The sequence below is a fragment of the Salmo trutta genome, chromosome 1 (assembly GCF_901001165.1).
Source record: "Salmo trutta chromosome 1, fSalTru1.1, whole genome shotgun sequence".
NCBI classification, from domain to species: domain Eukaryota; kingdom Metazoa; phylum Chordata; class Actinopteri; order Salmoniformes; family Salmonidae; genus Salmo; species Salmo trutta.
This window is the reverse complement of record NC_042957.1, coordinates 52,392,297-52,408,191: the sequence shown is the minus strand read 5'-3', so window position 1 is coordinate 52,408,191 and position 15,895 is coordinate 52,392,297. Positions and strand designations below refer to the sequence as shown.

General features: G+C 43.2%; 1 protein-coding gene across 4 annotated transcripts; it reads left to right on the top strand.

Annotated features, from left to right (window-relative positions):
• Positions 1–619: 619 nt before the first annotated feature.
• LOC115199478 (histone acetyltransferase KAT7) lies at positions 620–15,066 on the top strand. Of its 4 annotated transcripts, XR_003879382.1 has the most exons (15): positions 620–790; positions 6,244–6,391; positions 7,204–7,365; positions 9,006–9,245; positions 9,426–9,508; positions 9,663–9,749; positions 9,925–10,023; positions 10,314–10,424; positions 10,900–11,085; positions 11,227–11,316; positions 11,406–11,546; positions 11,634–11,727; positions 11,857–12,110; positions 12,670–12,821; positions 13,302–15,066. XR_003879382.1 is itself a non-coding variant. In XM_029761898.1 (14 exons), exons 1-14 carry the CDS (start codon positions 776–778, stop codon positions 12,766–12,768), a joined length of 1,788 nt encoding a protein of 595 aa, XP_029617758.1. In that variant the 5' UTR covers positions 620–775; the 3' UTR covers positions 12,769–15,066. The 4 variants fall into 4 exon arrangements, 3 of the variants coding, with proteins under 3 accessions (XP_029617758.1, XP_029617757.1, XP_029617759.1); XM_029761898.1 differs by having other exon boundaries at positions 10,314–10,403; positions 12,670–15,066; XM_029761897.1 differs by having other exon boundaries at positions 12,670–15,066.
• Positions 15,067–15,895: the final 829 nt, after the last annotated feature.

Here is a 15,895-nt window from a genome sequence, read left to right as displayed (position 1 = left end):
AACGTGACGAGATCCTGAGGCCCATTGTCGTGCCATTCATCCGCCGCCATCACCTCATGTTTCAGCATAATAATGCACGGCCCCATGTCGCAAGGATCTGTACACAATTCCTAGAGGCTGATAATTTCCCAGTTCTTCCATGGCCTGCATACTCACCAGACATGTCACCCATTGAGCATGTTTGGGATGCTCTGGATCGATGTGTAAGACAGCCTGTTCCAGTTCCCACCAACATCCAGGAACCTCGCACAGCCATTGAAGAACTGGCCACAATCAATAGCCTGATCAACTCTATGCGAAGGAGATGTGTCGCACTGCATGAGGCAAATGGTGGTCACACCAGATACTGACTGGTTTTCTGATACACGCCCCTAATACACAGTCAATTTTTATGTAAACTGTATGAGTCAGTGTATTGTCAGTGTATTTCACCGTACATTATCTGGGGTCCTTGGGATGTCCCTACCTCTCAACCTGTAGTGGGGTAGGGACTTCCCAAGGATTCCGAATAGCAAGGGGCCTTTACACAAGGGACCATCATGTACACGTTACAACACTGCCATCTAGTGGCCAATTGAATAACAGTAGAACCGTTTCAAAACATTCCAAAACGTGTCGACTTGCTTGAACATACCACGGAAGTGTGAGACAAACGTTGAGCGGCATCTCCAGTCAATCAGTTTCATTAGTGAGCATTTTCATTTTAAAACGCGGTGTTTATTTTTACTGCTAAGGGATAGCTAACGTCTTAAAACAGACACCGTTAAAGTGAAATATGCCTCGGAGAAAGGTAAGAACTTGGTTTATTTAGATACGTAGTGGTAAAATACAGGTGACTGACTCATGCTAGCTATATCTAATGTCAATTTGTTTAGCTAACTTGCTATCATGTCGAAATGTCACTATAACGTGACAAATAGGAGCTAATTGAGCCCTGGTTTGCGTTAAAGCATAGCACAATCAATTTTGTGTAACATTTAGAATAGCACAAATGCCATGGCAAGCTGATGCGATACTGGTCTAGTTAATGCTAACTAGCTATCCATGAGTATGTTCATTCATGGCTATAGTGATGGGGCGCATTTGAACATCATTTAACAATCGCTTTAGCTAGCTGACATAGTTATCTAGCTAACAGATGAAGCACCAGCTAGCAGTGATAGAACCAAAAGCTTGGTGGAACAGGCCCGCAGGGTGTACGGAAAAGGTGTTATCTAGGTTCAAACCTCTCTGGCTGTAGCTAGTTGAATCCTGCTGGTGGTGAGGGAAATACTTGTCTTCCTCAAAACAACGATTTCATTGGATTGATTCAGGAATAACAGTGTCAATTGGTTTAATTTTCTCCTGTCCCGCCTTTCATCGCTTGCAATTGGTTAAAGACACATAGTGCCCTAACGATTGTTGAACCATTTATCTCGAATGTATTTTCGCTACGCTAGTTGTCAACGTAACAGTATGGTAATATACATTTGCATGGTCCGTTGCATGTTCATGTTTGTTTTGGAACATTTCCCGAGTGGATTTCAGTTCTGGCCGTTGGTAAATGTTTTGACATGGTGCATTGTGGGAAAAGTACTACGGAAGTGTTGCTTGTGCACATGCTCCTCCTCCACATGAATCAAGATGTAAACCGTTGACGCTTGTAAACAATATTTTCGGTGATTCTTGTATTTTATGTGCTTGTGCTTTTGGATTAGGATTTTTTTCCTGTGTAGAGTACTAGCTAGTATTCCAGTCCAGTTTGCTTCAAAACACACAATGCCTTCAGAAAGTATTCACTTACCCTTTACTTATTCCACGTTGTTGTGTGACAGCCTGAATTCAAAATTGATTAAATATTTTTTCTCACCCGTCTACACACAATACCCCATAATTATAATGACAAAGTGAAAACATATAGTTTAGAAATGTTAGCAAATTTATAGAAAATGAAATCAGAAGTATTCACACCCGTGAGTCAATGCATGTTAGAATCACATTTTTCAGCAATTACAGCTGTCTTTCTGGGTCTCCAAAAACTTTGCACACCTGGATTGTGCAATATTTGCACATTTATTATTTTTTAAATTCTTCAACCTCTGTCAAGTTGGTTGTTGAGCATTCCATTTTCAAGTCTTGCCATAGACTTTCAAGCCGATTTAAGTCAAAACTGTAACTAGGCCACTCAGGAACATTCAATGTCGTCTTGATAAGCAACTCTTGTGTATATTGTGCCTTGTGTTTTAGGTTATTGTCCTGCTGAAAGGTGAATTTGTCTCCCAGTGTCTAGGTTTTCCTCTAGGATTGTGCCTGTGCTTAGCTCTATTCCATTTCTTATATCCTAAAAAACTCCCTTGTCCTTGCTGATGACAAGCATACCCATAACATGATGCAGCCACCACCATGCTTGAAAATATGAAGAGTGGTACTCAGTGATGTGTTGGGATTTTCCCCAAATATAACGCTTTCTATTCAGGACATAAAGTACATTTCTTTGCCACATGTTTTTGCAGTTGTAGGGGGCTTTCACACAATTGGTTTGGTGCGTTTTTTCCGACCTCTGGTGCGTTTACCCCCTTAGTTTGGCTCATTTGGACTGGTGTGATTACTATCTGCACTCGGAAGCACACTAAACAACGCACTGTGATTTGCTCAAAAAGGGTGTACTCGGTCCGATTCTATTCATACCGTGGTGCGGTTCACTGCAGGTGAGAATGCAGTCCGCACTAAACACAGGAAAAGAATCTGTCACCTTTATTTAACCAGGTTGGCCAGTTGAGAACAAGTTCTCATTTACAACTACGACCTGGCCAAGATAAAGCAAAGCAGTGTAACACAAACAACAACACAGTTACACATGGACTAAACAAACATACAGTGAATAACACAATAGAAAAAAAGTCTATATACAGTGTGTGCAAATGGCGTGAGGAGGTAAGGCAATAAATAGGCCATAGTGGCGAAGTAATTACAATTGAGCAAATTAACACTGGAGTGATAGATGTGCAGATGATGATGTTCAAGTAGAAGTACTGGTGTGCAAAAAAGTAAATAAAAACAATATGGGGATGAGGTAGGTAGATTGGATGGGCTATTTATAGATGGGCTGTGTACAGCTGCAGCGATCGGTAAGCTGCTCAGATTGCTGATGTTTAAAGTTAGTGAGGGAGATATGAGTCTCCAACTTCAGCGATTTGATTTTTTATTTTTTTATTTCAATTTGATTTTTTTTGCAATTCGTTCCAGTCATTGGCAGCAAAGAACTGGAAGGGAAGGCGGCCGAAGTAAGTGTTGGCTTTGGGGATGACCAGTGAGATATACCTGCTGGAGAGCGTGCTACGGGTGGGTGTTGTTATTGTGACCAGTGAGCTGAGATAAGGCGGAGCGACGAATATGATGCGAGGGCCAGCCGACGAGCATACAGGTCGCAGTGGTGGATCGTATATGGGGCTTTGGTGACAAAACGGATGGCACTGTGATAGACTGCATCCAGTTTGCTGAGTAGAGTGTTGGAGGCTATTTTGTAAATTACATCGTCGAGGATCGGTAGGATAGTCAGTTTTACGAGGGTATGTTTGGCGGCGTGAGTGAAGGAGGCTTTGTTGCAAAATAGGAAGCCGATTCTAGATTTAATTTTGGATTGGAGATGTTTAATTGGAGTCTGGAAGGAAAGTTTACAGTCTAGCCAGACACCTAGAATGTGTGGACAACTACAAATACCTAAGTCAGAACCGTCCAGAGTAGTGATGCTGTAGTAGTGCATTTAGTTTTACTAGCGTTTAAGAACAGTTGGAGGCCACGGAAGGAGTGTTGTATGGCATTGAAGCTTGTTTGGAGGTTTGTTAACACAGTGTCCAAAGAAGGGCCAGATGTATACAGGATGGTGTCGTCTGCGTAGAGGTGGATCAGGGAGTCACCCGCAGCAAGAGCGACATCATTGGTATATACAGAGAAAAGAGTCGGCCCGAGAATTGAACCTTGTGGTACCCCCATAGAGACTGCCAGAGGTCTGGACAACAGGCCCTCTGATTTGACACACTGAACTCTTTCTGAGAAGTAGTTGGTGAACCAGGCGAGGCAGTCATTTGAGAAACCAAGGCTGTTGAGTCTGCTGATAAGAATGCGGTGATTGACAGAGTTGAAGGCCTTGGCCAGGTCGATGAAGACGGCTGCACAGTATTGTCTTTTATCGATGGCGGTTATGATAGCGTTTAATACCTTGAGTGTGGCTGAGGTGCACCCGTGACCAGCTTGGAAACCGGATTGCACAGCGGAAAAGGTACGGTGGGATTCGAAATGGTCAATGATCTGTTTATTAACTTGGCTTTCGAAGACTTTTTAATAAGGCAGGCAGGATGGATATAGGTCTGTAATTGTTATTTGTTGTTTGACTGCGTGTATTTGATGAAATGCACGCAACATCATACTTGAGATCTCTGCAGAGAATTTATGAGCGCATCCGATGCAGATTAGGGGAGACCGGAGCTATATTGGGGATATACAGTGCATTCGGAAAGTATTCAGACCCCTTCTCTTTTTCCACCTTCTGTTACGTTACAGCCTTATTCTAAAATGTATTCAATATTTTTTTTTCTCATCAATCTACACACATTACCCCACAATGACAAAGCAAAAGCAGATTTTTATAAATTCTTGAAAATGTATTAAACAAACAAAAAAACACCTTATTTACATAAGTGTTCAGACCCTTTGCTATGAGACTCGAAATTGAGCTCAGGTGTTTCCTGTTTTCATTGATCATCCTTGAGATGTTTCTACAACTTGATTGCAGTCCCCCTGTGGTAAATTCAATTGATTGGACATGATTTGGAATGGCACACACCTATCTATACAAGGTCCCACAGATGACAATGTATAACAGAGGAAAAACCAAGCCATGAGGTCGAAGGAATTGTCCGTGGAGCTCCGAGACAGGATTGTGTCGAGGCACAGATCTGGGGAAGGGTATCAAAAAATGTCTGCAGCATTGAAGGTTCCCAAGAGCACAGTGGCCTCCATCATTCTTAAATGGAAGACGTTTGGAACCACCAATACTCTTCCTAGAGCTGGCCGCCCGGCCAAACTGAGCAATCGGAGCCTTGGTCAGTGAGGTGACCAAGAAAAAAAAATAGGAAAAGAACCCAATGGTCACTCTGACAGAGCTCCAGAGTTCCTCTGTGGAGATGGGAGAACCTTCCAGAAGGTCAACCATCTCTGCAGCACTCCACCAATCAGGCCTTTATGGTAGAGTGGCCAGACGGAAGCCACTTTTTAGTAAATGGCACATGACAGCCCTCTTTGAGTTTGCCAAAAGGCACCTAAAGGACTCTCAGACCATGAGAAACAAGATTCTCTGGTCTGATGAAACCAAGTCTGGAGTAAACTTGGCATCATCCCTACGGTGAAGCATGGGGGAGGCAGCATCATGTTGTGGGGTTGTTTTTCAGCGGCAAGGACTGGCAGACTAGTCAGGATCGAGGCAAAGATGAACGGAGCAAAGTACAGAGAGATCCTTGATGAAAACCTGCTCCAGAGCCCTCAGGACCTCAGATTGGGGTGAAGGTTCACCTACCAACAGGACAACGACCCTAAGCACACAGCCAAGACAACGCAGGAGTGGCTTTGGGACAAGTCTCAATGTCCTTGAGTGGCCCAGCCAGAGTCCGGACCTGAACCCGATCAAACATTTCTGGAGAGACCTGAAAATAGCTGTGCAGCGATGCTCCCCATCCAACCTGACAGAGCTTTAGAGGATCTGCAGAGAAGAATGGCTAATGGATAGGTAATGGGTAATCACTGCCAAAGGTGCTTCAACAAAGTACTGAGTAAACAGTCTGAATACGTATGTAAATATGATATATATTTTTATACATTTGCTAAAATAAAAAATGTTGCCTTGTCATTATGGGGTATTGTGTGTAGATTGAGGGGGAAAAACGATTTCATACATAACGTAACAAAATGTGGAAAAAGTCTCTAGGGGTCTGAATACTTTCCGAATGCACTGTAAGCTACTGAATATAGCCTATTCACGTCGCAGTTAGAGCGGCTATTGCGCTGTTTCCTCCCACATGTTGCTGGAAGACGACAACGAAAGTAATAGGAAGATTGGGGCACACAAGTGATGTTTCATGATAATCATAAATGGATTCAATGATAGCATTGTGTTCATACAAGCTAACAGGAACCAAACCAAAGAATCGTCATGTTTATGTTACTGATGTGCATAACTGACGATCGATCTTCCCTTTCGTTCTATGAAAGAGGAATGCTGGAAGCAGCTCCGACGGCACTGAGGATTCAGACTTCTCTGCTGACCATGAGCACACAGACAGAATCGAGACCTATGGGAGAACACGGAGGAACACGCGCCTCACCCGGGCATCGCTGCGACTCAGCCAAAGTTCACAAGGTAAATATGCCTCTTTCAAATTGTATTTGTCACATGCTCCGAATACAACAGTTGTAGACCTTACAGTGGCTTACTTACAAGCCCTTAACCAACAATGCAGTTTTGATATGGAACTGTCATGAGATGGCCAAGATATTTATATTGTTATGTTTCTGCATCAAGAATCTGCTGAATAACTATGAATCCTATATGAATCCCTTGGATTCCAGCCCTATGAGTTTTCAGTCTAGATCATTGAACCAAATGTTGTGACAATAATCTTAGTCAGAAGATTCAAAATGAAGATACTGAATATAATGCTGGGGTTCTCTTTTGTCTGTCTGTAGCTACACCCATAGATGTGCTCGTGGGTTGTTATCGCTTGCTGTACAATAGCCATTGTATATCAGCATTCAAGCTCATAAACTGTGAATGGGTTTAGACAGCAGTCATCCCCCCTGATCCCTATTCGGTCTGGCGGTCATGGTTTGAGTAGAGGATGATATAGTTTCCACTCCCTTTTGTTATTGGAAAAAAACTGGATGCATTCTATGTGGTTTTTAAAAAGTTTGGCATGTTTGAACTGATATTGTTATTAAGTTGTTAGGCCCAATCAGTAGGCTACTTGTTGTGTATATGTTTTGTTTGTTGCCTGTACTCTACTGGTCAGTTTTGTTGTGGAAACGAATCTGTTTGTTAAGGGAGTGTAAGTGTCTCTGCTTGAAAGGGATTTGTCCATTGACGAGACAAAAGAATTGTAGCTCCTAGCCTGCTACATTACTACTGAGGGCCGGAGACCCCTGAAGACGTCTGTTAAAAAAATGTGTTTTTAGATTCCAGCCCTGTCCAGATCAGCCCAGCAGAGGTGGTGACCTTCTCTGCCCGGCGAGTGACCCGTAGCCGTAGTCTGCAGCAAGGGCCGCCGGTCACCCCCAAGAAATACCCTCTGCGCCAGAGTCGCTCTTCAGGGTCGGACACGGAGCAGCATGTGGAGGGTAGGAGGACGATGCAGCATGGTCACTTTCTCTCACAGTTCCCCCCGCTCCATTGTCCACATCCGAGAGCTGGCCACCCACTGTGTTATTTATGTTATATTTTCATTGTATCATTTTAAGTTTTCGAAGAGGCAGTGATGCTCAACCAGTGCTTTTCTACTCTTTAAGTTTGTTTTGGGCTTGTGTCCTCAAACATAGATGATTTGAGCTTGTGTTGTCCTCCACATGTTATTCCACTCATTTGTTATGTTTCTGCTGGTTACCCAGACAGTTCTGTTGAAAATTGCAGCCTTTGCTTGTAGCTACCATCCCTATTCATTCCTTTGGGTTTCCGTTGCTGGTGTGGTGGGGTCGTTGTATGCGATCATGGGAAAACCTGAAGGGGGCATGCACGAATTTTGTGAAAAACAAATGCATCACCAACATTGACAAAAAATATATAGCAGTGTGTGTGTGTGTGTGTGTGTGTGTGTGTGTGTGTGTGTGTGTGTGTGTGTGTGTGTGTGTGTGTGTGTGTGTGTGTGTGTGTGTGTGTGTGTGTGTGTATATATAACAGCATCACAACTAAATGGAATCTTGTATCCTGAAACTGTATAAACATGGTACTGTGAGAGAGTGGCGAGATAGTTGGAATGTCCTCATTCATAATTATAGATACAAGCCAGGCACTTGAAATATGAACTAAGCCCCGTGTGGGCTCCCGAGTGGCACAGTGGTCTAAGGCACTGCATCTCAGTGCTAGAGGTGTCACTACAGACCCTGGTTCGATTCCAGGCTGTATTACAACTGGCCGTGATTGGGAGTCCCATAGGGCAGCGCACAATTGGCCCAGCTTGTACGGGTTTGGCCGGGGTAGGCCGTCATTGTAAATAAGAATTTGTTCTAACTGACTTGCCTAGTTAAATAAAGGTAAAATAAAATAATGTGAGTTGTCAGTCGGGCTTGTGAGTATAACATCAAATGTATTTATAAGGCCTTCTTACATCAGCTGATATCTCAAAGTGCTGTACAGAAACCCAGCCTAAAACCCCAAACAGCAAGCAATGCAGGTGTAGAAGCTCGGTGGCTAAGAAAAACTCCCTAGTAAGGCCAGAACCTAGGAAGAAACCTAGAGAGGAACCAGGCTATGAGGGGTGGCCAGTCCTCTTCTGGCTGTGCCGGGTGGAGATTATAACAGTATATGGCCAAGATGTTAAAATGTTCATAGATGCGCCGCAGGGTCAAATAATAATAATCACAGTGGATGTCGAGGGTGCAACAGGTCAGCACCTCAGGAGTAAATGTCAGTTGGCTTTTTATAGCCCATTATTCAGAGTATCTCTACCGCTCATGCTGTCTCTAGTGAGTTGAAAACAGCAGGTCTGGGACAGGTAGCACGTCTGGTGAACAGGTCAGGATTCCATAGCCGCAGGCAGAACAGTTTGAAACTGGAGCAGCAGCACAGCCAGGTGGACTGGGGACAGCAAGGAGTCATCAGGCCAGGTAGTCCTGAGGCATGGTCCTAGGGCTCAGGTCCTCCTAGAGAGAGAGAGAGAGAGAGAGAGAGAAAGAAAGAGAGAGAGAGAGAATTAGAGAGAGCATACTTTAAATTCACATAACAATGCCTTTACATGTGTTCTTCTCCTCGTTGGCTTTTCCAGACCTGAAGCGAGCAGCAGACCAGGACGAGTCTCCGCCCCGCACCCCAACAGGGAACACCCTCTCATCGGAGTCGGACATTGACGTGTCCAGCCCTAACGCCTCTCATGACGAGAGCCTGGCCAAGGAGCTGTCACTCAAAGACTCTGGCAGTGACCTCTCCCACAGGCCCAAGCGCCGCCGTTTCCACGAGAGCTACAACTTCAACATGAAGTGCCCCACACCAGGCTGCAACTCCCTGGGTAAATGATCTCATTCTTAACTGTCAGCTCCACTGTCAATGAGGGCAGGACATTTTATTTACATAGTTGACTTTTTGTGCAGTGGGGACCTCAGAGCGCTACACATTCAAAACACGCACTGTTAATTGTTATGTTCTGCATTTGTTTCACTTGACGTTCTCTGTTTTATTTGTTTTTCAGGCCATTTGACAGGGAAACATGAGAGGCACTTCTCAATATCTGGCTGCCCTCTCTTCCACAACCTCTCTGTAGATGAATGCAAGGTAAATCTACAAGACCTTGGAAGTTGGCTTTAGTGTTGAGGTGTGGGATTCTTGGACTGTGTCTGAAATCTGTCTGCCTACTACTTAATAAAACAACATACTGTAGGCATATCTTTAGTAGGGATCGCTTACCAAATGGGATTTCTCTTCACAGACGAGGGCCTCCTCTCGTGACAAACAGGTGGAGGAGCGGACGTTGTCCCACCGGCAGGATGAGAACAGACACACTACCCGTCACCAGGTACTATGATCCTGGGCCTTTCATTTGGTCAACCATCTCATTTTATCACTACGCTACTGTTTTTAGTTTGGATTTGTCCCTCCTTGCAGTAAATGTTTCAAGAAAGGCAATAGGGCGCAAATTAGTTTAGGATTTGGATTTAAAGGCAGTATCATAACATTGCATAATGGATTAGGCCCCAACGGAGAGACAGATGAGGTACAAGGAGAAGGTGACGGAAATGAGGAAGAAGAGGAACTCAGGTCTGCTAAAAGAGCAGAAAGACCAGTACATGGTGAGTGTGATGATCTGACCTCTAATCCAAAATCTAGGAAAGAAAAAACAACCCTTTTCCATTAGTACCAGAAGAAAAAGCTTCCTTGTAGCCTACGCGTTGTAATACACTCTTATCCCATACGAAACGTAAACAAATATAATACTTGCAATATTAAAAAGTGTCTCGCAAGCACAGTTTGACAACTGTTCGGACAACAGATATGTTGAAGGTAAATAATGTGTCCGGTTGAAGAGATGTGCTGATTGTTACTGAGGTTAAAGGCTTCTTCTCCCTCTCTGATGTCCCAGGATCACCGGCAGTCCCACGGCAACAACCGAGAGCCCCTCCTGGAGAACATCACAAGTGATTACGACCTGGAGCTCTTTCGAAAAGCCCAGGCACGTGCTTCGGAGGATCTTGTAAGAGAGAGAACTCATCGCCCTTCCTCCCATTTTCCTCTTTCTTTTCCTGAGCCTGTACTAGTGACTGTCTGGACTGGGCCCAGTCGACGCCCAGCTCTCACCGTTTATGGTGGGCAGTGCCAGACGGGGAGCATTCTGGGTAATCTGGCTACTTACACTGTCTGGTGTTGTCAGTTACAAGACCGGGTAGTTTATGGAGAAGTTCTTCTTCACTCTCTTTGAGTTAGATTTACTCTAGCCGATATCTTTAAGATATCAGTCTTCCAAATCAAAGCTCTCTCTTATCCTTTCCACACACATTTCTAACCTTTTTTCCCCAAATTAAAGCGCATTCTCCGTGGTCGCTTCCACGGAGAGTAATGAGTTCTCCTCCCGTGGCGTTTTGCCTGCCCCTCTCCCTCGCTGCGTTGGTCAAACCTCTCTCTTCCTCCTCTCTTTTCTGTCCCCTCTCCCTGTCCTCCGCCTGGTGCAGGAGAAGCTGCAGGGCCAGGTGGCGGAGGGCAGCAACATGATCAAGACCATCGTGTTTGGCCGCTACGAGCTGGACACCTGGTACCACTCGCCCTACCCAGAGGAGTACGCCCGCCTGGGACGCCTCTACATGTGTGAATTCTGCCTCAAGTACATGAAGAGTCTGACCATCCTGCGCCGGCACATGGTGAGAACGTTGGTGCATGTCAATTAGTTTCTCCGGTGTTTTCTGATTGTTCTTTATGGATGGATTCAGACGTTTCAGAGTGGATCTCAGTTCTGAATAGGTTTTTGTATGATGATTGGTGCTGTCCCTCCCCCTGTACAGGCCAAGTGTGTCTGGAAACACCCACCAGGGGATGAGATCTATCGAAAGGGAAACATCTCCGTCTTTGAGGTGGACGGTAAAAAGAACAAGGTGAGAGATTTCTGTGGTCCCCGGAATGTTATGTTATCCTGCCTTGTGAATGTTATGACTACCCTGCTAAATGACCCTATTGTCCACAGATCTACTGCCAAAACCTGTGCCTTCTGGCTAAGCTCTTCCTGGACCACAAGACCCTATACTACGACGTGGAGCCCTTCCTCTTCTACGTCATGACAGAGGCTGACAACACCGGCTGCCATCTTGTTGGCTACTTCTCAAAGGTAACCAGTCAGTCGTAGTTATAATGCTACGTTTTATTTATAAACTTCTTTTCTCAAACTCAAAATGTCAATGCCCTCCCATTTTAGGAGAAGAACTCGTTCCTGAACTACAATGTCTCCTGTATCCTCACCATGCCACAGTACATGAGGCAGGGCTACGGAAAGATGCTGATTGACTTCAGTGAGTACAGCCACTACCTTGTGGTCTCTCTGTAACTCTACCTGACCTCTCTGTAACCCTGTGTCTGGTCCTGGTTTCTCTCTAACCCTGGTCTCTGTGTAACCCTGTGTGTGGTCTGCCCTCTCCCAGGTTACCTACTGTCCAAGGTGGAGGAGAAGGTGGGCTCTCCAGAGCGGCCCCTCTCAGACCTGGGCCTAATCAGCTACAGGTCCTACTGGAAGGAGGTGCTGCTGCGCTACCTCAACCAGTTCCAGGGGAAGGAGATCTCCATCAAGGAGATCAGCCAGGAGACAGCCGTCAACCCAGTGGACATCGTCAGCACCCTGCAGTCCCTCCAGATGCTCAAGTACTGGAAAGGGAAGCACCTGGTCTTGAAGAGACAGGTATGTCACCTACCATTTCTTCATATATTTATTCTTTAATCAGCCAAGAACAAGTTCTGATTTAGTATGACGGCCAGGAAATTTCTCCAACTAACTGTGGAATTAGTTGGGGTTTGGGTTATTCCATTAGACGTCAGTTCAGTCTGGATATTGTCTTGGACATCCACTTATCATTAAGCCTAGCAGTGCTAACGTGCTTACTAACCTCACGGAGCCATCCTTCCAAATCTCGTTACGATGACTTTACTATTGAAAGTCTGGAGAACTTTGGTATTGGATTTTGAGTAGAAGTGACGTTGCTTTTTTTTTTATTTGCTTTGTTTCTCTTTCTACCGTGTCAGACAGTTTGCCTATGCTGTGTTAGTTGTGTATGAATAAATAAAATAAGCTGAAACATGCTAAATATTTAATGGGTTTGAAAAGTGGCAACATGTCTAGTTTCCGTCTATACCACTGTTTGTCCTTTTTTATTGTCTTCCTGAGGAGAACTTCCACAGGTTTTGGAACGGAGCGTGACAAACCTTGGCTTCTGAGGCTAACATGCTACTATCTCCTCCAGGACCTAATCGACGACTGGAAAGCCAAGGAGACCAAGCGTGGCAGCAGCAAGACTATTGAACCCACCGCCTTAAAGTGGACCCCACCTAAAGGAACATAGGACACCCTTCCCCCTACACCATACCACACCAACTCTCCAACCCACGGACCTAGGTTCAAAGCTCACTATCAGAATAGTTTACTTCAAACAACTTTTGATCAGTACACTGTGTTAGCGCAGAATTATTGATCATTATATTGAGAGTCCTAACCAAGCTTAAGTAGTAGATCATAATATCAAGAAGAATAGTGATGTTGGGTTGCTTGAATCCAGACCCTAGCTTTCCTCACACAACTTCTCAGTAGAACCGTGTTAACCTAGTGAGCCAGTCAGTTAGTACGTATGGGGAATATAGCTGTCTTTCTGGGGAGGGGTCGAGGTAACACAACAATGCATCTTGATTGTCTTTAGTGTTTCTGTTTGGTTTGGGCTTTATTTGCCAAATTTTTTATTTTTTATTTTATTTTATTTTTTACTTCTGTTTGGTTTTACCACTGTTTTAAGCTGTTTTGGCTAATGTCCTTTTTTTAAGCTATTTTAAATTTGGCTTTCTGAAAGATTGCCAATTCCCTTTCTTCCCCTTCTCTCCACAGTGTGCACTCTTTCAAGTATTTAAAAGCATAGGACTGGTGAAAACGTTGGCTGGAGGAAGTTCCTTACCCCAATCCATTCCTTTCAAATCCACGAGGAAGAGTGCACAAGTAAACACTTTGGGAGAGAAGGAGGAGGAAAAGAACTGGAATTCTCAGTCAGGCTCTGTCTGAGGCCGAAGTGCGAATTTGATGTCAAGTTCAAGTCATGCTGTCAATATATTTAAATGATAGAGAGAAGATTTTATAGTACAGGTTTGGCAAGACAAAGTATATTTGAAGAAAGTTTTTAAAATCTGCAGGACTGGTTTCCTAGCCGTACTGAGAACTAGATTTGAACGTGTCATTAGAAGAGATTTTCTGTAACATATTGCAGAGGAACAAGCAAATGCATGTAGTACACAGCAAAAGAGACAATTTGTTTTGCGTTGTGGTCAACCCATTTTATGTCTATGTGTATAAGGATACAATAATGGATGTTTTTCACCAACATTTTGAATTGCTGCAAATGTTACTGACTGCTAGACTGATTGTGCAAATACATTGGATGAAACCAGAAATGACCTCCATCTGCTGTGTGTATATATAAAGATTGAGTTCCACAGCAACGTATGGACCTCATCTCAAGAATTTATAGCCACAATAGGGCAATAAATATATAAAGTGCACATCTTTATAGTTGCAGAAGAAATGGCCTTTACTGACCATATGTCAAAAGTTAACTCTTTACTAACATAGGATTGACAAACTTCACTGTCATTCTGAAATAGTGTTAATCCTTGTGCAGAGTTTTGAGTTTTTATTCAGTTGTGTTTCTGGGTTCTTTCTTGTGTGTTTTAAAAATAAGCTATTTGATCCGTGTATTTGTATGTCATAGGGGAGAAACAAAACAAGCTCAGAATCTGAGAGGAGGTATTTCTTCAAGGCTGCCAAATATACTGTATATTTCACCACCATATTTCAATGGATCCAGGTTGAACTAAGAAAGTAATACTCCAATAATATGGCGTTATGATTCTTTTCAGAATATAAGCACTGGTGTTGAAGTGTTCGATGTCCCATTTAAATTGCATGTTAAAATAGTTTTGGGCCAGTCAGGCTTTTTTTATTCCTTCTGCTTTTGAATGTTAAGTAAAAGGCCTTGAAATATACCTGCCCATCAGATTGTTTACTTCCTTATTTTGACTCTTTAAAACTAGATTGTATACTGTCCTCTATATTTTGGGGTATGATTTTGATTTAGTTGCAAAGTTCATGGTTCATCAAGAGTCTGTATAATATCAGCATATTTGGCATGAATAGATGCTAACTTGGCCTAACATCACACAAAGGTATTATAGCAGGTCAACTTGCAGCTAATTTCACTGTATATTTTATTGGAACCTGAGAAAACACTGCTACAACAGATCAACTGTTAATTTCCCCCAAACAATTCTCCTTTACCTCTCTGCCTTTCATATTTTTGCCTCCCAACCTGTTGCTGTGGTCTGTGTTGTCTTGATGCTTCCTCCTGTGCCAGTCATGGCAGCTATAGAAAGCAACTCCAGAACAGCTCAGTTTACCTGAAACCAGTGTGTGTGGTCATAATGTTCACCTTCATACAAGCGTTTGTTCTTCAATAAGCTATCAAAAGAGCAGTAGACCACTGTCGCTACACAGCAGTCAGCAGTACCTCTGTACAGCATTAATATGTAGATAAGTTGTGTGCACCTGCTTTTGTACTTGCTTCCTCTCCAATAAATCTAAACACCAAAATGTGTTGATCATGTGTGCAAGGTGTTCTTTCTGAACTTTCTTGGGCAGCATCCTCTGTTTCCCCAACCAGTTGCCACTACACACTGCAATGTGTTTTTGTTTCGGGTGCATGGATCAGTCTAGTGGTCTCATCTCCACTCCATGACCTGCACCAATCTGGTAGAGCTAGACAATTGAAAGCAAATGACCACTACAAGAAGTGCACTTGATTGAACAAATTGTTTTTATTAAGGAAATGTGAACAGCATTGAGCCTTTGCAACATAGATGTGTAGGGGTTCACTGACAAATTATCAGCATTTGATATGAAGCACAGAAAAGCAAATTGTTTTTCAAAATTAATGAATCTTGAAGTTCAGTAATTCTCTCAGTGATGGGACATGTGTGAATTATCTTAAATTAGACCATATATACCTGTTTGTATGCACAACAATCCATCTAATATGCAACACAAAATACTTGACTGAACATGACAAGCGGCTTGTATTGCAAAGGAGAGTACAGAATGATACAGTTAAGGCATAAAATGTCAATTAATTGCAGCAAATCCCTGACCCAGTTTTTACACACATGGGTCAAATAATTATTTACCCTTATTACACATTCCTTACTTATGCTACATCAATTAAGCTGTGTTGCATGTATTGGATTGATTTGACCTTGATTAATAATTTGAGCAACATTGATTATTACAGTAACTTTGAACAGTCAAGTTATATCTTCATCTCTAGTGATACTGGGGCTTGTTCCATTCCTCTTGTGACTCTGGAAAAAACAAATATGGAATAAATACATTAGATTGAAATTGTTCTGAAGAATGATAGCTAACATATTTATCATCTG